The sequence below is a fragment of the Petromyzon marinus genome, chromosome 45 (genome assembly GCF_048934315.1).
Source record: "Petromyzon marinus isolate PM22_M1 ecotype Great Lakes invasive population chromosome 45, UKy_Petmar_22M1.pri1.0, whole genome shotgun sequence".
Taxonomy (NCBI): Eukaryota; Metazoa; Chordata; class Hyperoartia; order Petromyzontiformes; family Petromyzontidae; genus Petromyzon; species Petromyzon marinus.
The window spans coordinates 7,927,388-7,953,295 of record NC_133711.1 but is presented as its reverse complement, the minus strand read 5'-3'; the positions used below and the strand labels follow the sequence as shown (position 1 = coordinate 7,953,295).

Here is a 25,908-nt window from a genome sequence, read left to right as displayed (position 1 = left end):
ACACACACTGTGACACACAGTTACACACACACACTGTGGGTGGACACACAGTGACACACACACTGGGACACACACTGTGGGTGGACACACACAGTGACACACACACAGTGACACACACACCCTGGCTGGGTACGGGTGGTTGCTGGAGGACGCCGAGGCGTGTAAACAGCCTCGGCGTCGCTGTTAACAGACAAAACCCCAGCAATAATTATATAACCACAGCAAACGATAAGAAGACGAAGGGTGTAGGAGGGGGGGGTTAAACATTACGAGCGGCCGTGGTGTGCGCGCGTTGTCCTGCCCCACCAAAGCGCCGCTGTCTTCGCCGGCTGCCACTGCAGCAGGGGTCGAGGTTGGCAAGCAACGGGAAGCAGCAGCAGCAGCAGGAGGAGATAACACGGCGGTAGGCGACTGCAGTAGCGGCAGCAGTGGCGGCAAAGAGCAGCGATAGTTATAGCATGCAGCAGTAGGGGGTGGTACAGCAGTAGGGAGTGGTACAGCAGCCGGTACAGCGACTGATGCAGCAGTAGGGGGGTGGTACAGCGACTGATGCAGCAGTAGGGGGGTGGTACAGCGACTGATGCAGCAGTAGGGGGGTGGTACAGCAGCAGTAGGGGGTGGTACAGCAGCCGATGCAGCAGTAGGGAGTGGTACAGCGACTGATGCAACAGTAGGGAGTGGTGCAGCAGTAGGGAGTGGTACAGCAGCAGTAGGGGGTGGTACAGCAGCAGTAGGGGGTGGTACAGCGACTGATGCAGCAGCCGATACACAATCAGCAGGAGGGATTACAACGGCGGGACCGTAGTTAGTGTCGAGCGTCAGCGAGTTATAACTGCAGCAGTAGGAGCTATAGCAACTACACGGTACAACAGCAGCAGGAGGATTTGTCACGGCGGTGACACCTGAAGTAGGAGCTGCAGCAGGGATGCAGCAGTGACAGCAGCGGCAGCTGCCGAAGCAGCTGCGGCAGCAGACCCCGCAGCATCGCCGACTGCAGTACCATCGGCAATTGCCACGTAATCGCCGATAACAGTCTCAGTATTAGTGTCGGCGACTACAGCAGCAGTCGACGCCGCAGCACGAGGTGCAGCAGTGTGGCAGGATCGGCTAGAACAGGCGAAGTGGCGTCATTAAGTATCTGCAGCAGCAGCAGCAACAGTCGCGGCACGCCAGACGGCGGCATTTAGAACTGCAACAGGGGGGGATGGATGGAGCCAGCAGGAGCAGCAGTAGCGGAGGCAAGAGAGGGAATCGTCATCGCTAACAGCGGCAAGTGGCATCATTGAGGGCGACAGAAGAAGGAGCAACCCACCCACCACCGAGCGATATCTGAACTATAAGTAGCGGCGAAGTCACCTCCGGCGCTTACAGCGGCTGCACCACCTGTAAGTGTGGTGGTGCTGCTGCAGCAGCAGCAGTAGCAGCAGCAGCATCGTGTTTGACGATCCGCAGCATCGCCGTCATCACGCCCAGCTAAACGAAAGAGCAGCGGGCTGAGAGTGTTTGTCAAACGGCAGGAGCGGGAGGAGTCTGCAGCTTCAGCACCCCCGTGCACAGCCATCTGCAGGGAATTGACAAACACCGCCACCAACCAACCACCGCCGTCGTCGTCAGCAGCATCGGTACCAACACAACCACAACAACCACCACCACCACGATCATCACCACCGCCATCAGCTGACACACAATGGCCAGCACGCCGGACACCCCGAGCCTCAGCCCGAGACGCGAGACCACAGCGCTCGGCCGCTTCCCTGCCACGCACGGCTCCGACAGCGCCGCCGCCGCCGGTGGCGGCGTTGCGGCGGCGGCTGCGGGGGCCTCCTCCTTCGACTGCGCCCTGATGCCGGCCGCCGGCGGCTTCGGACGGCACCAGAAGCTGCACTCCGTGCTCACCTGGCTGCCCTACATCTTCGTGGGCTGCGTGCTCTGCGCCGACGCCTTCAACAGCGCGCCCCCGGACAGCTACCGATGCCGGCCGGACCCCGCGGCCTTGCCGGCGAACGCATCGGACGCGCAAGTGTGGCTCTGGCTCACGCGTCGGGAAGCTCGTGGCGGTCAGCAGCAGCAGCAGCAGTACCTGCAGCAGCAACAGCAGCAGTACCTGCAGCAGCAGATGAACGGGGTTGGTGGTGGTGGTGGTGGCGGTGGCCCGCACTGCGCACGTGTTCGCTACGGTGTGGCCGCTGGGGCTGCTGAGGCCAACGGGACTGCGGTGGACACGAGGGAAGAGTGCACGGCGTGGGTCTACAGGGTCAGCCCCAGCCAGCCGGGGCTGCGGAGAACCATCGTGACCCAGGCGAGTGCATGGGGGGTGGGGGTGGTCACTGGTGCTGAGATTCGTGATTGTTGTTCACGGACCGATGCCCACGGGGGGTGAGGGCCGACCGAGATTGGCACAGTTGGTGGCCGAGGATGGGCGGTGGTGCCATTTGTCTGTGCGGTTGGACACCGCTTTTCAACTGAGGTTGAAAGTATTCATGCATTCGCTCTTGCCTTGTCTGTGGCAGATGGTCCAATTATGAATGGGACTTTTTTAAAAAAATGTTTTGTTACTGTTATCGACGTACGTAGACTTTGCAAAAGGAAATGTGTCCGGTAGTTTTGACCTGCAGTGTCGTGCTTGAACACAGCAGCGGTATGGAGATAATTACATGAAACTGTCTCATCCATTCGATCTATGGGTGGAGGGAGGAATCAATGATTGACGTTCCTGAAGGAAGAACACCCCCCCCACACACACATTGGGATGATTGTCCGGACTTGATTCTGGCTCACTGGAGCGCTTGTTCCCATTTAATAACCCCCAGCAAATCTGCAGGCCAATTCGGGGCCAAAGTGATGGGAGGGAACTTGTGCGTAGAACAGGCTCTGCAGTGCGGCTGACGTGAAGAGGCTAGAGTGAGGTGTCAATTGTCATTGATCGTAACTCGACGTGGGCGGGTGGGGGGGGTGATGCATTATTCACGAGCTACAATTGTCGTGAGCATGTGTGTGGTTTCACCTTCACGCAACTCCTCTGCCATGAGTTTCTGACCCCTGCGGGTTTTGTGTGTTAGGATGAGTGGGGGGTGGGGCAATTGGCACGGTGAGTTGGGAAAAGGGAGGTCCGCTGCTCGTGCGGATTGGTGGTTAAGCGCACTACTCCGTGAAACCGGCGACCTGAGTTTATATTTCTATTTTAATTTAACGAGCTCAGACCCACTAAGCTATATATAGCAGAAGCGACCTGGTTATCATAACTGATTGCTCAACGAAGTGGCTTGTCATCATGCGGAAATTTAGAGCAGCCAAATACTCATAAACAAACGAAAGATGTTGATTATAAATGTGGAGGGGAAAAAAATCGGAGGACCCGGAGAAATATCCACACGACTACAAGGAGAAGATGCAAACTCCAAACGTACAGATGTCAGGGTTCAAATTGAACCCACGACCTGCTGTATACCGGGCAATTTAGTTAACATCTCACCACCATGGCGCTCACCCAGAAATCAAGTTTGATTCCTGGATGGGCCCCATCGCCAGCCCAAATTGACCCAGCAGTTGTAATATGTACGGTCGACCAGCCTCAATGACCGACACAGAGTAGGGAGACCTTCATCCAATTGATAAGAGGATTGACAAAATGCTGTGAAACTGCCACTTGATATAATAACCGTATTACTGTGACATTGAGCTGAAATGTATTTTAAATTAACACGCCAGCACTGACCTAATTAGGGTACTGACCTTCAATTATCTCAAGTGAAAACGTTTTCACTGCTCACGTTGTCACTATCATCCCCATCGAAATACATTTTCATCGAGCAACGATGTGGCAAGGCGTCCTTGCGTTATCTCTTCACAGGCTGCATCATCGTCATTACTTTGCGTCACATCTGCCCCGAGTGTATGCCTCCCTACTCTGTACATTGTCTAGAGATGAGGTTGCATTTTGACGGAATATAAGCCCAAGATTGTATGAAAACTCATGAAACGTTGCGGAGGATTATGAGCGAAATAAATGTGACGCTATTGTTCGTAACTAAAACGTAAATAAATATTGTCTTCAACAGCCGAGTCAGTTGCCTTCTGGCTTCGGGTTATCAGAAATCAGAAAGGGTTTTATTCGCCATGTAAGTTCACACCGACACGGAATTTACTTTGGCAGGATGGTGCATACATTCAACATATAGGAATCTAAAATCTTAAATAAGTTTTAAACAAGTCTTACTATAATAAGGGTTGAAAGTCTAACACCAAGGGGCTGAAGTATATAAAATTAAATAAATATCGAATATAAAATAGCTTTAAGATATAATTAAAAAATAAAAAATACAAATAGGGTAACATAGTTAATATCGGCAAGGTGTCGTTATGTAGATCAAATGTTAAAAACAGTGTTAGCCCTTGGCCTTGTTTAACAGGCCAGCAGCAGATGGGAAGAAACTGTTTTTATGGCGTGAGGTTTTGGTCCTGATGGACCGAAGCCTTCTGCCGGAGGGGAGTAGCTGAAACAGAGAGTGTCCAGGGTGGGAGAAATCGGCCATAATCTTCCTCGCTCGCCTCATGGACCTTGTCGTGTGCAGGTCCTCGAGGGTTGGTAGATTGCAGGCAATTACCTTCTCAGCAGTGTGGATGATACGCTGCAGTCTGCTCTTGTCCTTGGCAGTGGCAGCAGCGTACCAGACGGTTATGGAGGAGGTGAGGATGGATTCAATGATCGCTGTATAGAATTGCACCATCATTGTCTTTGGCAGGTTGAATTTCTTCAGCTGCCGTAGAAAGTACATCCTCTGTTGAGCTTTCTTGGTGAGGGAGCTGATGTTCAATTCCCACTTGAGGTCCCGGGAGAGAATAGTGCCCAGGAAGCGGAAGGACTCTACAATTTTGACTGGGGAGTCTAACAGGGTGATGGGGGTGAGTGGTGCTGTATTCTTCCTGAAATCCACAACCATCTCAACTGTCTTTAGAGCATTTAGCTCTAAGTTGTTCTGGCTACACCAGATCACCAGATTGTCAGCTTCCCACCTATAGTCAGACTCATCCCCACCAGAGATCAGCCCAATGAGGGTGGTGTCATCCGCAAACTTCAATAGTTTGACGGACAGATGATTGGAGGTGCAGCTGTTGGTATACAGGGACAAGAGCAGAGGGGAAAGGACGCAGCCCTGAGGAGTTCCGGTGCTGATGGACCTGGAGTCAGAGACTTGTGTTCCCAGCTTAACGCACTGCTTCCTGTCAGACAGGAAGTCTGTGATCCATTTACAGGTGGTGTATGGCACGTTCAGCTGGAAGAGCTTGTCCTGAAGCAGGGATGATGGTGTTGAAGGCAGAGCTGAAGTCCACAAACAGGATCCTGGCGTAGGATGCTGGGGCGTCCAGATGCTGTAGGGTGAAGTGTAGGGCCATGTTAACTGCATCATCCACAGACCTGTTGGCTCTGTAGGCAAACTGAAGGGGGTCCAGGAGAGGGTCTGTCCAGCAGTATTTGTAATCAGATGTTGGTTGAGTTTTGATCTCATTGGTCTCATCAGCAGAGTGGGGCTCATTAAATAAATCCTGCCTGGTTGCCAGACGTAGTTGACAAGAGCACCCCACCTTCACAACAGGGTCCTGTTTAGTGCGTAAATATATATTGTATAGAATCTCACCGTGCGCTGTTATGTGGCAATGTAGGTAATTCAATAAATAATCAGATCTCCGTCTTCGTAAAAATATATTGTTTAGCTCCCAGGCTGCTTGGCTTTCTCTACTTATAAAGCTTTTTTTTGTCAATCTACTGATGGATGAGGACCTCCCCATGCCATGCAGGTCACCGGGGTTTTTTAACCTTATCACATCGGTGAGTGGGTTGGTAAAGGCAGGGAGTGTAGTGTAGAAGTACAATAAAACAATCTATTTGGCTGCATTGCCCTCAGCTCAACGTATCCTCACAGCCTTTAACAACCTGTTGTGCATGGTGATCGCACATGCATACGCTATGGAGGCTCAACTCTGCTTAGCTGCCACAGTCTGATGGGATTGGGTGCAAAAGCTGCAATACAGTATCAGTTGTTAAGTGTGCCTTAGGCTTGCCTAAGCTTAGGGCATAGAATTCCATATGGCTAAGCGGTTTAGGTGCGCTGTATGCATGCATGTATTTTTGGGGGGAAAAATGGTTGTGTTGGGTGAGGACGTGTGCAGTGTTTGGAGGGAGCACTCATTAAGGAGACAGGTATTGGAGTGGTCACCTTGCATCCAGTGGCCAAAGGGAAGACCGAAGACCAAATGGTGGGGTATTGTTAGGGCAGGTCTTGAAGGGTCACTTGCCTAATGTGCAGCTGCTGCGGGATCCGGCAGAGGTTATAAGGCGTCGGCGAGGTTTGGTGGCTTCAACGGGTTTGGCCAGGATGATGTCTTGTAGTGTGCGGATGTAATCATCCTTTGCTGAACAGCATTGACGGCCGTAAATGTTGCTCCCTTCTCACTGTCAACCCTCCTTCCCATCGTCTTGTTGTTCTCGTTGCAGTGGGACCTGGTGTGCAAGAAGTGGTGGCTCGTGCCGGCTGAACGCCTCGCGTTTATGGTCGGCTATGTCGTCGGCTGTGTGGCCATGGGAGCCTTGTCTGACAGGCGAGTGGTGGTGGTGATGTGAACAACGATAAGTTTCTGGTCGAAGCACCTGATGAAGCTCAAAGCAGTTGCAGCGAAACGTCATGGTGATGTGAACAAGAACAAATTTCTGGTCGAAGCGCCTGATGAAGCTCAAAGCAGTTGCAGCGAAACGTCATACGTTGATGTTAAATTCAGTCAAGGGGACTTATTGGTCAGAAGTTGATCAATACTTTGGCACGTGTAAATAATGTTTTTGTAAACATGACAATCTTGTCAGGTGGTGGAGGGTTAATGGTAGAGGGTTGAAGAATTTTTACATAAAATGACTATGGAGCCCAACCCTACAAAAGTATATGGGCCCATGGCATTGGCTACGAAAAAACCTGCATTTTAAGTAAAAAAAACCAAATTCGGTCTAATCATCCGTACAAGATGGGTTATATGATGCATTCAAACATGCCTTTGTCTACTGAAGTATTTAATTGGCAATATGAGGTGCTGAGGGGTGACTGGGCATTTTGCATATTTCCAACAGTCATATACATCGGAGCAAAATGCAATTTGCAAATTTGCAAAACAGTCTTGACTTGGCTCTGGTCTCCAAATTATGGACACTGCCGTCGGCTTGCCCACCACATACATATGCCTATCGTGTATAGCAGCAACCTGTTGTTGGTGGCTGGCCATACAAGCAGTAGCCAGGCTCATTGGACGAAGTCGGGTGCTTTTCCGGCTAATTTGGTCACGGGCGACGTGTGTGTTGGCCCCCGCTACCGTTTTGATGGCGCTCCGTCAAAGAGCACGCAATCCTCAAAGGAGGCTGTGATCCCACCATCCCATCTGCTCGGAAGTCCTCTTTTTACATCAAAGAAAACGCTATGGTTTAGTGGAGCCGAATTGACTGAACCAATCAATTGTCTAATACTCGGTTGAAGCGAGGTATTTTCTCAAAATGTTGCAATTTAAAATGTACTTCCTTAGGGTAGTTTTCATTGAATGTTTTGGCATATACCATTGCACGAAAGCAGTTCAACCGATGGATTGTATATATGTATGTATGTTGAGCTTCTTTTGCACTGTACGTAGCCAACCGTGCTGACCAGAGGTGCGGATGGGGGAAGGACAACAAACTAAACACAAAGCAGTTCTAAAGAAATGAGTTTTCAATCGAGATTTAAAAGTGTATAGCTCCAGTGGCTTCCTAAGAAAATGGCGGCAGATTGGAGAGGCCTTCATCCAGTCGTGAATGAACTTTTGCTGATGGTGGAGGATGGGTGACCACGATACACGCCAGGTTATCATGATCTTGTCGGGCTACGTGGCGGCCAGCGGAGGCCAATACAGACAAGTCTATGCTCCCTGCCGTTACCAGCCTGAACTGACCAAGCGTGGTGAAGTATGTTAATATAACCCTCGCGACCCCACGTGGCTTTGGGAGGCCCTCATCTCACCAGTGGATTGACAAAAAATGCTGTACGAGTACACACGTACATCCTGGCAAACGCACCAAGCCGGCCGTTGTCCCGTTGAAGCGGCTGGGTGGTTTATAGCTTCCCGTGTAAAATTCCACCCCTTCAAGAAGTGGACCATAACGAGCGAACTGGGATTAGGGTGTGACTGTGCAATTCACGCGTGTGCGCGCCGGGCGAGGGATTAGAGTGACGTAACGCTGTAGCGGACTTAAAGAGCCATAACTCCTTTTGCCTGCCTGCTTTAACGGGGCAAAAATAAATTAACGCACTTCGAAAACAGCCAAGCAACGGGGCACAATAGGGGGGACTCATTGAGAAGGGGAGCCCTTTGGAATCTGGGGGTGAGGTGAATTGACTTAACATTGCAAGAATTTATCATCCTTTCTCTGCTCCTAGGTTTAATGAAATAAACTTGGTTGCCCACTGTTTGGCAATGCAAATGTAAAGATTCACTGCTGACCGCCGTTTCCACGCACACAGTGATTTGATTCATTGTCATCATTTGGAATCATGATTCCTTTCAAGACTAAATAATTTTTTTAATCTCAATATTTACCATCTGGTTTGTATTGGTTTCTCTTTTCCCACCGCTTTTGTACAGTTTGTACCATTTACTGTAACATTAGTGTATGTATATATGGTGAACCTCTTTCGCATCGTACGTAGCCAAACGTGCTAATCTGAGGTCCTGGTCGGGTGATGTGGAAAACATTTACTTACCCGGCCCACCACAACCAGTATACATTCTGCAATGGCTGTGGCTAGCACTAGTCTCGTGCCCCACGCTCCAGTCTCCTTCCCCAGCACCTCCGATTCCCTCCCCCTCGGAACCTCGGATTAGCACGGTTGACTACGTACGGCGCGAAAGAAGTTCAGCATATGTACGTGCATGCCAGGAATGTGGATAAGGTTCGGTGAGAAATGTATCCCTGCCCAAGCACACCCTGACTGACACTCATCGCGTGGGCTTTAGGCTGGGTCGCCGCTGCGTGCTGCTCATCTCGCTGGTGCTGACGTCGCTGGTGGGATTCGCGATGGGCCTCTCCAGCGGACCCGTCATGTTCACCGTGCTGCGGCTGGTGCAAGGCCTCTTTCTCCCTGGCGTCTTCCTCTCCCTCTACCTCATCCGTGAGAGCTGTCGTGTGCAAACGTGCAGTTGGTTGGGAGAATGCGAACTTAGGCTGTGCATTGCAGTGTTTATTTTGATATTTTGCCCCCCACTGCCCCCCCCCCCCGGTTTATATCCCAAGTGTGCTGTCTCGCTGTCGTGCGACCCTCCGTCTTTACAGAACATCCCACAGAAGCCGATATCGCAAAGCTACTTACTAAAGATCCTTTCAAGCGACCCCTGTTCCACACAGTAGGGTGCAGCACTTTCCCACACACCCAACGAAGAGTAATCAAGCACCCACCTGCCGTGGGCAATTTTCACTTTCCTCGTCATCGTCCAACGATCTCATCACAACCCGTCCGCTCGATCGCGTCCACGCGTTGACAAACAATCGGCAACGTCATTTAACAACGGCAGCGGGACAGAATATTTATTTATACTGGAGGAATCCGATGAGCTATGAAGCTCTTTCACAGATGTCCAATAGGGGCGGGTAAGAACGTGACAACAACTAAACAGTACAAAAACACGACAGTAGTGCAAAGTACAAGAGAGGTAAACAAAGCATCTAAACGCACACAAATTCAAACTAAACCATCCCCATCCTTTTTGATTTAAAGCTTTCGTGACTGCAGGGATTCATATTCTCAGTTCTTTCGGTGAAGTAACCTAGAAGGGAAATAATAAAATAATAAAAACATAAAACAATTAAATTCTCACGACGTTTCGACTGCAACACGAGCAATCATCATCAGGTGTGATCATCAGGTGTGATGATGATGATGATTGCTTGTGTTGCAGTCGAAACGTCGTGAGAAATTTATTGTTTTATATTTTTTATTATTTTACTGTTTCCCTTCTACGTGACCAAGAATATCATCCCCATCTTACCAAGCATAGCCCACTGAGGTATTAACTTATTTTTTCAGAAGCAACCCGGCCACAAATGATAGGACAATTGGGATAACATTGCAGAAAAAGGGAAGGAAGAATGTCTAGTGCGCCTAAATGCAATCACACCTCAATACTCCGTGCGGAAAGTTCAAGACGTGCACACCATGATATTGTGGCTGAAATAGGTGTCACATTTGTGTCACATCTTTTACTGTTTGGCCATGTCGGGTGGTGGAGGAGTTACGGCACATTTATAAATAACGCGATCTAACCCAAAAACCTTTATTATGAATAATATTGGTCGCGAAAGCCTACGTGTTAAACTAGAAAGGAGTTTCTACATCATTAGACCTCCTTTGCCAGTACCAAAATGTAATAATAGGGTTTTTCCCCTTTTTTCAGGCAACAAAACTGAAACCTTTTTACAATGATTCATGTCTGCGTTAACCACAATACCTGCAGTAAAAATGCAAACAAAAAAACATACTATGATAATATATGCATTGTCCTTGAAATTGATTGGTCCACAGATGATGCCTTTTGGCATCCTCTGGTCGAGCGCCAATTGGGTCGAGGCTCAAAAGAAAGCCGTCCCTTGGTGCGGACCAATCAGTTTCAAGGACAATGCATATATTATCATAGTATGTTTTTTGTTTGCATTTTGACTGCAGGTATTGTGGTTAATGCAGACATGAATCCTCGTGAAAAGGTTTCAGTTTTGTTGCCAGAAAAAAGGGGAAAAACCCCTATTATTAGAAAGGAGTTGTTGTTTTTGTTTGTAAGCATGAGGGGGATTTTGTGGGAGGGGCAGGCTGCCGGAGAGTATTTAATTTCAGAGGCGATCGAGACAAACGGTGAACTCTTGAATATCCGTGGGTGGATTATCCGGGTGGCAGATTTACTGCGCTCATATTCGTTTTACACGAACTCTGGTTCTATTAATAGATGTTCCTCACTCGTTGCGGTCAGTGACTTAAGTGCCCACGTGAACGCAGACAAATCGGAAAGTAAACCGATGACGCATTCTGCGGCATCGCCCCCCAATTTTTGCATAGATGAGTGACACATTTTTACACCATAATTACTATAATTTTCATTATTCTTGCTTTTGTTTTGTCTCGATCACCATTCTCACCTCCCACCCCCTCCCGTCACCCCGGATGATCGAGAGTTAACGGCAGTTAACATCAGCCCAGCTAACACAGCCAACGCTCACTGCAGGGCTTCACTAGTGGCCATGTGTGAGAAACGCAGGTGCTTATTATCACCGTGCTAGGACTTCCTCGCAGTCCCAACTTGTTAACGAGTACGGCCTAACGCGTTGAGCGTCGCAACGCTCCCCACGGGCATTTAACATTTTCTTGATATGCAATAGAAACTTCTTTGTTCGCATAATTGGCTTCACCGCATTGGAAATTATGCACAATTTCCCTTTGTCTTCGTAGCCGACGGCTTACCGTCGTGATATTTCTGTCGTGCGGGTTTTTGCTTTTGCATTCAAATTGATATTTAGCGCTTTTTTTTTTCTCCCACAGACGAAAAAAAATACTCGGCATGCTTTGATAACGCTCTTTTTTGCGATTCGGATGACAGCGTGATTAATAATGGAATGGAAATGCACGATTCCGCGATGAGACAGAATGAGGCATTGCCAGGTTGGGTTGTTCTATTGTTTGGTGGTGCGACAGGACTGTTCTTTCCTTGTGGTGGAGTGGTCAAGTTTATCCGCCATGTGTTTTGGCTGCAGCGGGTTCCCTAGTCCGCAGGGAAAGAGTTAAACCCCGAGTGTGAAATCCGATCGTTGGATTTGATGTTTCGTGGGCACAGACCACGGCTTCAAAAAACGACGACGCAATCATGGAGCAATGAAAAGCGTAAAAGCGATAAGTGTGTTGCCAAATTAATTGCTACACATTTATTACCACGTGTATACAGTGTGGGAATAACGATTCATTATTCCCCCCCCCCATCTCCCCTAACTCCCAGCGAATGGATTAATTGTCTCAATCAAGGTCATGATTCGATTTCAGAATCAATAATGTTTTTTTTTGTTTACAATGCGGTGAATTGTTTTGCCTGCGGTAGCTACAGTGGTTATTTGCACTCATTACATTTGACATAATTACAGTAATTTACTACCCTTTGTTAGTTAAGTGGCGGTCGAAAGGCGACCAATGCCGTGTTAGTCATGGTGAAGTGGCGGGGGGGGGGTTGCTGCCCAGGACCGTTTCAGATATTGCTCGGGTATCGAACTCGGGTCGCCGAGTTCAAAGCACAGTGTGCTGACAACTGCGCTACCGCTACACTGGCGCGTAATAACATATACGTAACTGTCAACCACTGGCCAGTGCCTCCCTTATTACAGACCAATTCAGACCTTATTGGTCACCCCGTGCCCTTATACATCTCAAAATTCATCCTACAAAGTCCAATCACAAGGGAGAAACACAAACAAATAGACAAACATTTTTTTAGTTTTGCCTTTGTTGAAACGGCTGTGCGCCGTATGGACCTGAAAACTAAATTTCCCTGTACAAGAATACAGGTGTGCATATACAAATATACAAATAGCGAGACAGTTTGATTCCTGTGCACGTTCTTCATGCAAGTAAGATGAGCTTGAGAATCGCCATCAGGTGCTCAATCGATGCATTTGTTCCACCCCTGGTATACAGTATATCATTGCATAAAATAAAGATGATAGCCTGAAATGGTGCTAAAAAATTAATAGCGCAATGCTTCATGGGTATTCGGGGACTTTGAAGGGAATGCTTGGATAACTTAAAAAAGCACACATCGCCTGCAGGCAGCATTTAACGAGATCTGTCTTTAAATCACAGATTGTAAGCCCTGTTTGAAGCAACTGAAGGAGAGCACTTTATGGTCATAATGAACAGCGAAAAGCCGATAATTGCCAAGCGTAATTGGCGCCTTTGGGATAAGGTGCGGTGTAGAGTCATGTGTGTACGTGTGTCACTTGATCCGCTGGAAAGGGACAAGCTTGATTTCCCAAGCCTGGTTGAGAGATAGTTCACCGTGGGCAATGCGGTACCGGCGCGAATGAGGATTTGATTAAACCTAAGAGAGCAATAATGCCTAAATAGTGTCGTGCGCTGTGGGGATATGGTAAGAATTCGTGTTGGGGCCCATAGTAAGGATAAGGAATACGGTACATGTTAACTCGTGATGAAATCAATCGGGAATGCACCCGACCTCGTCAGATCTTCGAAGCTAAGCAGGAGCCGAGCCTGGACAGTGCTTGGATGGGTGGCTCTCATGCACAAACAGTCTGTCGTAGAATTTTGATTTAAAGCTTTCGTGACTGCAGTAATTCATATTCTTAGTTCTTTCGGGAAAGTCACGTTGAAGGGAAACAATAAAATAATAAAATATATATGAAACAATACAAATTCTCACGACGTTTCGACCATAACACAAACGGTCGTCTTGAGGTGTGTCGGTTTGCCATCTGGCTACCATGAGAGATTCGTTCATGAGGCTATCCACATATACAAGCACAGAGACAATTTCAACCGAGAAGATGGATTCTGGCTTAGCAATCATTGGAAAGATTTGATCAACCATTTCAGGTCTTAATTGATTGTTCACGCTTACAGTGGCTTTCAGACAGCATACATTAAAAAAAAAAATTGTCTCCCCCCTCCTCTTTTCAGAACATAGATGGACTAGTCCTTCTAAATAAACTGCCAAATCGCTGCGCGTGGCGCTAACGTGTTTTATAAATAAATAAATACACCGTTTAAAAATAAATACATTTATGCAAACCGACACACCTGAAGACAACCGTTTGTGTTATGGTCGAAACGTCGTGAGAATTTTTATTGTTTTATATATATTTTATTAATTTATTGTTTCCCTTCAACGTGACTTTACCGAAAGAACTAAGAATATGAAGTCTGTCGTAGGGCTTGTGGGTTAGGTTAGGAGGCGCGTGAAGTCCGCTACTGGGCAGTTGGAGGAAAACTCCCTCCAGCAACAACGGAGGGCAGAGGAGTGATGCTTACAACAACGAGCGGAGCGCCGGGCAGCTAAAACACAGCAAGTTGGCATAGTAGGGGGCACAGATGGTGCATCGGCCAGTCATCTCAGTCAGTCAACCCAAGGCACCTGGGTCTGTCCCGTCACCTCCTGCCAGCGGGCGTCCGGCACTGTATGTGGCCTTGAAGTCCATATCGTCTGGCACAAGCGCCGTAGTGATGTCACCGCCACTCAGTGGCGAATGGCAGTCGTTGTTGTGTTGTAGTTTACATGTTTTCAAGGTATACAGTGTTCCCTCCTTATTTGCGAGGGATGCATTCCAGAGATGCTCCTGAATAGCACATTTGGCAGATAATGATATTGGCCGACGAAATCCTATATTTTATCTGATCACTTTCTCGCATCACATTCTCTCTCGTCACTTTATCTCATCACTTTCTTCCTCTCTCTCGATGCAGTCACGTGGAGTTCCAGATACGATTCGCGGATCGCCAAAATCGCGGATAGCAATTTTGTGGCTAACGATGGAATACTGTGGAAGCAAAAGCACAAATAATTATCCTTCAATAAATCAATAGTAGTGTGATGTGGCGATGTTGGGGTGGAGAGTTGTCATAGTTTCTAGCGCACTGCACTATGACCCCAGTGGTCTGTATTCATACCCCGGCCATGGCTAACACCAGTAGCGAGCATTTTCAGAACTAGTCCTGGGTCCCTCCCCTTCACCAACCCACACTGCTTAGTGTGGTGAAGTATGGACAAACATTACTCACGATTGACGCCGCATGAAGTGGGCTTCATGCCTAATTGTTTTGACCGAAAACTGATCATTTATATATATTTTAGCATTTGTGAGAAAGATGGTGATGTTTCAAATTTTTTTATCTTTATTTGTGCAGTTTGCAAAGTTTAGCTGCGAGCGCTCATTAAAACCAAACACCCCCCGATGTGTCCCATCTAGGCCCTCGGGTGGCAGGTGTTGTACCTCTTGTGCCGCTTGGTCTTAACAGATCTGGCCGCGCGTGTGCCCGCAGTGATCGAGATGTGCGACCCCCCGCGCCGGCTCATGCGCTGCATGATGGCCATGGTGTTCCTGGTGGGCGGAGAGATGGTGCTGCCGGGGCTGGCCCTGCTTTGCCGTGACTGGGCCGTGCTGCAACCCGTGCTGGCCACGCCGCTCGTGCTCTCCGTCAGCCTGGCGTGGTGCGTGCATGTTGCGCGCGTGTCGATAAACGCTGGGGTTTAGGATTCAAGGCATCTAACGTGAAATGCCGTATTCTGCCGTGTGGTTTGGCACTGGCGTGGCCTCTAACAATGCCTGACTTAGGCTTGAGCCTCGCAATTGCTTCCAAAGATGCATGAGCGTCGGCTCGGCTTAGCCAGAGCCATGACAAAAACGTATGGGCCAAGGGCTCTTTAACGCTGTCCTTGCCTCGCATCTCTGATTAGCACGGTTGGCTACGTACGGTGCAACATAAGTTCAACATGCTTACATACATCTAAATGAAAAATATGCTCTAATAAATCGGGCTGCTGGAGTGGATTTATATGAAGGCTTGACAGGGTTTCAATGGAGGCTGCCTATGCGTGTGTGGGTTTAGACAGAGGCTCCCGTGTGCGTGTTTAGACAGAGACTGCAGCACGTGTGTGTGGGTTTAGATAAAGGCTGCTGTGTGCGTGTGGGTTTAGATGGAGGCTGCCGGGGTTTAGGTGGAGGCTGCCGTGTGTACGTGCGTGTGTTTATATGGAGGCTGCCGTGTGTGTGTGCGTGTGTGGCGCGTGTCTGCAGCGTGCTCGGTGAGTCCGCGCGCTGGCTCCTCGCCACGCGCCAGGTGGCGGAGGCTCGCGCTGCCCTGGAGACAATTGCCGAGCGTAACGGCGCTACCGAGGACGAGGATGTGGCCCGGCGCAATGATGCTTTCCAGGGTGAGTCAGAGGGGGCGGAGCGTTAAGGAAAAACACATGGCATGGTGTTAGACATTGCCGCATGCTGCGAAAACTTTGGCGGCAGCCTCAGAAAGTCTTGAGACTCGGTGCGGCACTCCTGGGCAAACAGGCGTAGGAACAAAAGTGTGAGGTGTTTTGTTTGTCTTGCAGAAATCGAGTGCGCCCTGGAGTTTGCGTCTAAACCGCGTAAGCACAACGTCTTGGAGCTGTTCAGCACACGCAACATATGGAAGAACCTGCTCATCCTCTGCTTTATCACGTGAGACACGTGACTGAGACGCTCACCCACGTAAACAACGGCAAGGATACCCCGTATAACCTTAACAGACTGTTGGGGCAAGTGCCGTTAGCGAGTATCTAAGAAGGCCGGCACGGCACGCGCGGGGGGTGGGTGGCCAGCACCGCGCCCGGCCGCCCCTTTGCGCAGTTGGGCAAACAGCCGCGCAAACGCGTTCCCACTCGCCCACCCAGGCCCACGGTGATTCTTTGGTTTGGTGGGCGACGCAAGGTGGAGCAAGCTCGGGAGTGTGCCGTGGAATGAAAGCGGTTGAGAAGCACCGATTCAAATGACAAAATTGCCACCCGTTCAGTTCTTTTGAGCTGGTGGTCTGTACATTGCAACGCACACCTCTGCGCGTTGTTACAACCTCCTGTATTTATAACGCCGCAGACTGCTTCAATAAATTAGCAAGAGCTCGGAAGCTCGGCCGCTGCGTCACCGATTGTCCCCTCTCCCCCCTCCGACACGACTCCGCACGTGACCCGGCAGCTTCATCGGCAGCGGGCTGCACCTGTGCTTCATGCAGTACCTGCGCGACTCGGGCCACAGCTTCTACGCGCGCTACTACATGATGGCGGGCGCCGCCGCGGTCGGCTGCCTGCTCACGTGCGTGGCGGCCGAGCGCATGGGCCGGCGCGGCACGCTGCTTGCCTGCGTCATCCTCATGGGACTCGCCAGCCTCCTCCTGCTGGCGCTCACGCAGTGTGAGTGCGCGCCTTCTACGATCCCACACGCTCACCGTCGGGGTGAATTTTGGTCCCCCCCCCACCCCACGCGGTGGTGGGGCGGGGGGGGGGGGGAGGCCCTTGTCCAACGGTGGATTTATTTTAAAAAAAGGCGGCTGTACGTGTATATTTCTAGCCGGATAAAGCCCACACATGCGTGGCGGCACACGTGGGTCACGAACCCATTTGCTGTTCAAACACACGCTGTCCCGTCACCTGCTTACTCACGGGTGTGCCTTTACGTACGTGTGTAAACGCGTGTGCGTACGTGTGTGTAAACGCACACACGTACGTACGTGTGCAAACGCGCGTGTTGACAAAGTCCCTGGCTCAAGCAAGCGCGATGAATGTGTTTGTGACAAACGTGCAGTTGACCCAGAATGCCCTCTTAGTTGCTCCAATCCTGTTGATGTCACTCGTGTGTGTATCTGTGTACGTGCCGTGCAGTTCGCACACACCGAACTACGATAGCGAATAACAAAGGTTTGATTCCCGGCCATGGTTAACATAATTAACAAGTAATATCTTTGTTGTAATTTTTCCACAATTTTACGTATTTATGTACTTATGTCTGTGTATATGCCTGTGTTTGTGTGTATTGTGTGTATGTGTGGGGAGCGGTGGTGCAGTAGTTAACTCGCTGCGCTACGAACCCGGCGACCCTGGGTTCGATTCCCGCTCATGGCCAACACCAGTGACAATTATCTGAACCGGTCCAGGGTCTCCCCTAGGTCGACTCGGCCTAAAAATGAGGACCAAGTGTGATGTATAAACATCGCCACTGGGGAGACAAAGGCGGCCGGGAATTTGTGCGTGGCCACCTACCCCCTCGTCTGCCGTGCCGGGCCTTCATCTGTGCTCGCAAACAGCACTTGCCTCCAACAGTCTGTTAAGGCTATCCGGGGAATCTTTGTCTCTGCGTGTGTGTGCGCGCCTCGCGGGCACGTGCGTGACGCGCGTGTTCTCGGCCGCCACCGCCACCCCTGTTGCCCCCGGCAGACTTGGTGCCGGAGCTGGTGCTGGCGCTCACGCTGCTCGGTCTGGTGGTGTCGCACGCCGCCGGGGGGCTTGGCGTGTTCGTGGCGGCCGAGGTGACGCCCACCGTGGTCCGGTACGTGAGCGCCTCTCGCCGCCGCCGCCACCGCCGCCACCGCCGCCGCCGCCGCTACCGCCGGGCGTCGTCGTCACGCTGGGGAGCGCGGAGCCGAGGGAGACAATTGTGGCAGCAGCAAGTTAAATGCCGTTTCGCCACTCTAGGAATGGTGCAATTTGTCATTTGGAACAAGGGCATTTAAGCCAAGCAAGTAGGGGTGGGGGCCACTCAGTCTGTGACTTTTTCAATTGGCATCACCGAGATAAAATGCTTCACCAGGCATACGTGGTTCTCCACCAAATCTACATTTTGACGAATATCACCCCGAATGTGGCTGAACTCATCAGGTCTCGGAAGCCAGGAGGCAAGCGCACTGACCTCAGAGTTTGCTTACAACCAAAATCTTTACATTGTAAATGTGCTTGCAAAGCGTGGCCTGAATCGTGCGGCTCCTCGGATGTTGAGCCAATTCCATTCATGAGTGTTTTGTGTGTTGGAAGAAACCCTTGCACACAAGGAGGTAACGGATTCAAGAGTCTGTTGCAACACTGCCATCTGCTGGCCAAATCGCAGACCATCCAAATTCCAGCTCGGCTCAATTCAGACCCGTTTGTGAAAATGGCCAGACATCCAAAAGCAGAGTGGCACCCTCCTATGAGGGAGCCTTCATGAGACTCCGCTTTACTCTCCGTGGTAAATACATTTAAATAAATGTCCTTGCTTGTGTGTCTGTATGTTTGTGTACATTTATCTGTGTGTGTGTCTGTGTCTCTGTGCATGTCAATATGTATGTATGTGTGTGTCTATATATGTAAGTGTGCATGTCGATTAAGTATTATTATTACTACACTTGTTTTAACCTCAGTGAAGCTCATGACACTCTTTTTAGGAGTATCTTGCCAAGTTTCATAGTAGCATGATTGTTATGTCTATTCCAAGGAAGTAACTTGCAGGACATTTTTCAAATTCGCGTACGTGTGCGTGAATTTGCTCATGTGTTCATTTGTATGTACGTGCGTGGGTGCGTGCGTGTGTGCGTGCGTGCGTGCGTGTCCGTGCGTGCGTGTCCATCCGTGCGTGCGTGTCCGTGCGTGTCCGTGCGTGTCCGTGCGTGTCCGTGCGTGTGTGTCTGCGGATGGGCGCCACGCTCCAGCGGCGCGGGCCTGGGCCTGGCCGCGGGCTGCGCGTCGCTGGGCCGCGTGTCGGCGCCGCTCGAGGAGCTGCTGACGGAGCGCGGCTCCTTCCTGCACCACGTGGTGCTCGCCGCGCTCGACGTCGTCGCCCTGCTCAGCGTCATGTTCCTGCCCGAGAGCCGCGGGCACCCGTTGCCCGAGAGCCTGGACGACGGCGAGACTTACCGCCAGCACCTGCAGCTCTCCTCCGCACCCGGCGCGTGCGGCGGCGGCGGCGGCGGCGTCGGCGGCGGGGGCGGCGGCGTCGGCACCGCCGGCGTCGATCGAGCCGCTCCCAACGGAGGCGGCGGCGGCGGCGGCATCATCGGAGACGGCTGCTCGCCCGCCGTGCCGTCCCTGCGCACGGCGTCGCGGCGCAAGCGGGACAAGGTGCCGCTGCTGAGCCAGGCGTCGGAGGCCGGGAGCTACGCGTCGGCGCGGTCCGACTCGTCCGAGCTGCGCGACATCACCGCGGGAATTGACTTCTGAGCGCGACGGTAAAACGGGCTCGGTCGCCGCCGTCACCGCGCGACCGGCGGTGGCGGCGCGCGTGGGAATTGCGATGGGAGGAAACGAACCGGCGACGGCGCCGGCGGGATTTCGGTGTGCGAATCGAGCGCCGAGGAATCGTAATGCCGGCATAAAAACCGAACTGGCCCCGGTTGAGTTCAACAGATTGCGTCGCGAGGGTGATGTGCGATCCCAGTCTCTTGCCGAGAGGTTTACTTCTTCTCGTAACTGCAAGGCTAATGCTGTTTTTGATTATTAATGGTGAACTCGCTTTGCCATTGTTACAAGGTAGTACGCGTGGGCGAGTATGAACCGTTCAAGTGTGGTCCTGCGTTCGTTCACATTGGACTGCAAGCCGACGGTGGTTTCGAGTTCGAATAAATGAAAGTGGTTGCAAGTCGACACAAAATAAGTTCTGTTCCGCCAGGAAGTCTGCGAGCGTGGCAGCCTGGTAACTGCTCTGCTAGCTTAGTAACTTCCTTTTTAACAGTGACAATTAAGAGCGCTTTGTTACAGTATGAAATAATACTAATTGTCATCGGATTCGCTATGAAATTTTATTCTTCCAATATTGTTTTTCCGGTTCAACAATATATTCCGCATGTACGTAACATATATACAGAGTTCAAGCCATTATTTGTTTGAAGCTAGCCGAGTGACATTTGGCGCTGGCTGTGTGGGTGACGTGGAGTTGGGTGGAGGGAGAAGACTGGCTAGTTAGAGACAAGGCCGGAGTGTGAGGGAGTTTGAAACCAGCCAGAGAGGACATCTAACGGTGCTCGTTGGATAGAAGAAATGTCAGCCGTTATCGATCAATTCAAAACGTCGCTCTTTCAACTGTTCACTGCTCATTGCTCACGTCTACGTATATTTGGGGCAATGTAAGGGTAATAATAACATGATGAGACCGCAATGATTATATATAAAAATTAAATAATGAAATTACATTGCTTTTGTAAAGTCAGATATTATGACGGAAAAAAATGTCTTATTCCAATATATTCAAACGTGATATTCCAATCTCTTTGTGGGCGCCACGTGGATCTGTATATCTTTAGTCCTGTGTGGTGCATCTTAGACGACGCCCTGCGGTGGGCTTGGTGCACTTTAGCGCGCGCAATGTTTGATGTGCGCCGCTTGAACGAATGTCGGCGTGCCCAGACGGATGGTGTCTGGGCACGCAACGCCGGCGATGTCATTGTTTGGAGTTCTTTTAGGGCTCACGTTGTTCCATGCCGTCAACCTATTATCTCGAAGGCATTTTTCTCGCGAGCCAGTTCCAAACGGGTGCCTCATCACATTCGCTTGCCACGACCGAGTGGCCTGCTTGTGCACGACCAAATCGCCCTGAATGAGCCGGATGCTGTGTGACCTTCCGGAAGCCAAGTGGGGTTAACGTACGTACGTACGTATGTCGAACGTCTTTCGCACCGTACTTAGCCAACCGTGATAATGGGAGGTGCGGGGGGAAGGACAACAAACTAAAACACGAAAATAAGTTCTAAAGAAAATGGTTTTCAATTTAGATTTAATACGGGAACCAAGAGCGTTCCAGACGGCCTCGGAAGCGCATCTGAAAGCGTGCGATGCGGTGACCGTTTTTGTTCGATGGCCGAGCCAAAAGCCGCTGCTGCGAGTGTGACCAGAGTTTGCGTGATGATGGTTTATGCTGCTTGAGATCAGCAAGGTATCCTGGATCATTTGTGGCCTGGTTATTACTTAAATGGGTGACCCACATGGCTTGCCGCGTGATGTCGGCGTGGGGCAGCTGTGTACTGGCTAGGAGAGTGCACACGGTACTGGTCGAGTGCTACTCCCCTCATGCGTATTTGTTTTCTCCGGGCACTCTGATGTTATCCCACGCGAAGCCACTTTTCAGTGTTATTGGCCAAACATTGCAATTTAGCGGGGGGGGAAGCCTCACCGAGTCTCAAGATCGTTTCTCAGGAGGGTGCTGCATTTGGATGTTTGGCCAATTCCTTTTTTTATAAAATGTATGTACACTTTGTGTGTGAGGAAACGAGAGTGCTCGGAGAAAACCCGGCAGATATGAGGGGATACCACTCAAAAAGGTCCCTACACAAACGGACGCACGAACCCACTCACTGCTCATCCATATATTGGCCACCTTGTGGCCCGAGCCGGCAACACCTGGTATTCCCAGGCAGCCTCAATCAAGTACTAACCCATACTAGGATTGAGAGAGACACTTTCACAAATGTCTGCGTCATCCACCGAACCCTCGCCCCCGAAAGTGGCGGGGTTGACAGGCGTGCGACGCCGCATTGAAGTTATTACACGTGCTCTCGTTTGACTTCACGGTCCTGGTGTTACTTTGCAGACCAGACACCGGCGTAATGCTCAAGTGACGCGTTCAAATATTGTAACGCCAGGGCCGTTCATTCCTCTCTGATCAACACACATTCCTATTGACTCAACACGTAGCTAATATTATTATTATTCGTAATATATATTTTTTGGGTGACTGTGAAAATTGTCCCTTCAGCTCACCGGTGAGAAAGCTGAAACGATAATAATTGGCGTGTTGTTCCAACGCCTGTGCGCGTGCCAGTGTCATTTGTTTGGGCTTTGTCAGGTGGTGGAGGCTCGTACGACAGAAATTTGGCCAGGCCGTTACGGTGGCCAAAACCAAAAATCAATGATGACAACGGAGGGGGCGGCGTGGCACAATCCGTCATGCTGTACTCGCGTGCGCCCACGTTTATGCTCCCTCGCCTTCAATGCTCGCTCACCAGCTGTGGCGAAGTATGGTCTTATGAAGTAATTCCCCATGGTCGGCGGCGCGGCGTGGGGGAGGCCCTCACCCAGTGGTGGATTGGCAGAGGACTGCACGCGTAGTGGCCAGACCCCGTCCACTCAAACCTCAGCCACTCCAACCTCCCCGTCTGGGCAAGGGAAGCACACGGTTATATCGTCTAGGATTGGAAACGTTCGCGAATCGTTAGCGCGTTTCGTTTTTGTTTATTGCCCGTGCCAAGTCTCTCATTGCGTGCGCGTGAGTGGCCTGTGTTTTTTGCGAGCGCATGACTGAAATGACGTAGCCTAACGCTTAAGTCGCGAAGCCTTAAATGTTTTATCGATGAATTTCAGTGTTATTGCGGTGGCTTTGCGTAGCACTTTGCTGGCGCATTTAACTTATTAACTGGAAGGATAGGGAACAGATTACTTAACCATATGCTGCTCAGTGTTGTCTAAGTTGCAATTTACACGATCACTGATTTTAACTGTACTGACTTGCTTTAACGATACATTACATATCAGTGTAAATTAGCGGGTCGCGAAAGTGACGGGCATGTTTTTATATCGGCTCTTTGTGCGTCCAGGGGCGTAACGATAATTATTTGTCATGCTGATACGTTAATTGTCGCAGTGCTAGTTTCATTTCCACGTGCCTAATTAAGCTGCGGTTGTAAATTGTGACGAGTCGTTATGGAATTGGGCGCGTAAGCTGGCGCACTGTAAAACACGTAGTGGGCGCACACACATGGGGTGGAATGAAGCCCCGTTTCCAGGGCCAGTTTTGGTTCGTCCGGCCGGGCTATTCCAGCAAAAAAAATCGGGTTGCTCCCTGGGGTCAAACATGGTAATGTGGTGCTCAAACAAGGACAGACACACTGGGTTTCCACGTGACTTTTAAACGCTTTCTAAGCTTGAGAACGTTGATGCTTGATCTCCGTCTGTCCGTAACGGTGGGGGCACAATAACTCATACCTTTAGTCCGCGTTGTATATAAAAAAAAAAACCTAAATGATAGCTCAACGGAGTGGAAATTTACAGCAGCCAAATACTCTCTGAACGTGCGATGTTGATTCTAAGTGTGGAGGAGGAGGAGGTAGGGGGGGCAGCATTTTCCCACCTGCTCTGCCACTGACACTAACTAACATTCATCGCGCAAATGTCAACCCGACATCTTTGTCAGAGCTGGAATTTAGGCAAAATTAATATCAGAATAAAATTAACGTGATGGGTATTTTTTGTTTGTTTGTTTAGATTGCTAGGAGGATTTACTATTATTATTCTTATTGTACGATCGCGAGAGACGGAGGTGGCTTTTGGTGGGGGGGGGGGGGGGGGCGGAGAGGAGGGCTTCATCACAGCAGCAAACGAATCATGGCTGCTAGCGGCTTTTCGTTTTGGCGTGCAGTCAACGGTGACCGGGCCGAGATCGTCAAACTCGCCACGCTCATTGCGAGCCTCCTCTCTGGCCACGGGGTGTTGTGGCGAGCGAGGTTCGAACTCCCGGATCTCCTTAGTAATGGCTCGAGTGGCGCTCTGACCTCTTGAGCCGCGTGGACACCCCTCCCAATTTCCCCTGCTTCTTAACCCATTGCCGTTCCGACGACGTAAAGTAACTTCATCGGTATTCCGAGGCTCCCACAAGGCCATGCGAGGAACTCGTGCAGCACGGTTTGTGGCGCCAGCTTTCGTCGAGCGCGGCGGTTGTGTCACTGTGCTTCTCTGCGGTGAGCAATGTTTTTTTTTAAAAACAACGGCGCTTCTACGCCTCTCAAATTAACGCTGAACCGCGTGCGCATTCCAAGGTTCGGCGGCGAACAGGAAAGGGTGAATGGAAACCCGGCGTGTTCTTGAAACGCTTCACGGAGAACGTGCAGTAAAATCCAGATCACGAACTCGAGCATGAGATGGGGGTCACTGGCCTTTGCTGAGCACCGCACATCGCCCAGGCTGTCCAGGAGGGGGGGGGGGGGGGGGTTCAAATCCCCTCCTCGTACATTTGCTTCGCAAGTGAAGCAAGCCGCATTTCCCCGCGGGGACGACGTCGTGATGCCTTGTTGATGCAGAGCGATAGCGGCCCGGCGGGGGCTGACACGCCATCGCGACGATTGTGTGAAACGTATTTCACAGCCTTAAAATGGAAAGCATCGCACCTTCACACCGCACGTGCGAGTTGAGTGTGCGCACGAGAACACGTGCGGGGAGTGGCAGTGCAGCGGTTAGCGCTACGCTGCGCTACGAACCCGGGCAAACCCGAGTTCGATTTCCGCTCACGGCCAATACCAGTGAGGATTATTTTAACCGGTCCTGGGCCTCCCCTAGGTCGACTCAACCTCAAATGAGTGCCTGTTGCGGTGTGGAAAAAAAAAATTCGCCACTGAAGAGACAAAGGCGGCCAGGCGTAGTTCTGGCTACCCACCCCCTCGTGTGCTGTGCCTGTCTTTATAGGTGCTTTGCTAAAAGCACTTTCCCCAACAGTCTGTTAAGGGTATACGGGGGTTCTTTGTCTTTGACACGCGCACTCAAGACATGCGAGTGTGTCCACGCACGCACACATGCACACACGTGTGTCCATTTATGCAAATGCGCACAGTGCCCTAAATATACAAAATTAGATTTTCGACAGCCTCTCTCCAGAATAGACGACGTTACAATGCAACAAATTATTAATCAGAATTTATTCTGATCAATAATTTGTACACGTGCCACTATCACGTGTGTTGGTGGAGCAGGTGTGCACGTGCCACTATCACGTGTGTTGGTGGAGCAGGTGTACACGTGCCACTACCACGTGTTGGTGGAGCAGGTGTGCACGTGCCACTACCACGTGTGTATTGGTGGAGCAGGTGTGCACGTGCCACTACCACTGTGTGTTGGTGGAACAGGTGTACACGTGCCACAGCCACGTGTGTTGGTGGAGCAGGTATACACGTGCCACAACCACGTGTGTTGGTGCAGGTGTACACGTGCCACTACCACGTGTTGGAGCAGGTATGCACGTGCCACTACCACGTATGTGCTGGTGGAGCAGGTGGAGCAGGTGTACACGTGCCATAACCACGTGTGTTGGTGGAGGTGTACACATGCCACTACCACATATTGGTGTAGCAAGTGTACATGTGCCACTACCACGTGTGTGCTGGTGGAGCACGTGGTGCCTCATGCAGGCAGGTTGAAATCTACAACTCACGGACGTAGGAGAGGAGCTGTGAAGTCTTAGCAAATGGAGCTGTAAAAGTGACTTTTGACGCTCACAAACGGCGGGACTGCTAGCCCGCATTCTGCCCTCGCCAACGGCAGCTGGGATGGGTGGGGAACACATCCCGGTCAATGCATGCCGTGTACATCTCTCTCTCTCTTGTCTTCACG

The 25,908-nt window shown here is 50.7% G+C and overlaps 2 protein-coding genes across 2 annotated transcripts; both read left to right on the top strand.

Annotated features, from left to right (window-relative positions):
• The first annotated feature begins 8 nt into the window (after positions 1-8).
• Positions 9-6,808, top strand: LOC142930919 (putative solute carrier family 22 member 31). The gene is made up of 3 exons (XM_076074072.1): positions 9-596; positions 679-2,299; positions 6,494-6,808. Exons 2-3 carry the CDS (start codon positions 1,688-1,690, stop codon positions 6,617-6,619), a joined length of 738 nt encoding a protein of 245 aa, XP_075930187.1. The 5' UTR covers positions 9-596; positions 679-1,687; the 3' UTR covers positions 6,620-6,808.
• Positions 6,809-8,949: 2,141 nt separating this feature from the next.
• On the top strand, positions 8,950-23,822 carry LOC116952033 (solute carrier family 22 member 17-like). The gene is made up of 7 exons (XM_076074070.1): positions 8,950-9,179; positions 15,090-15,258; positions 15,845-15,981; positions 16,153-16,261; positions 16,772-16,986; positions 18,007-18,118; positions 19,254-23,822. The coding sequence occupies exons 1-7, from the start codon at positions 9,086-9,088 to the stop codon at positions 19,759-19,761; spliced, it is 1,344 nt and encodes a 447-aa protein (XP_075930185.1). The 5' UTR covers positions 8,950-9,085; the 3' UTR covers positions 19,762-23,822.
• Positions 23,823-25,908: the final 2,086 nt, after the last annotated feature.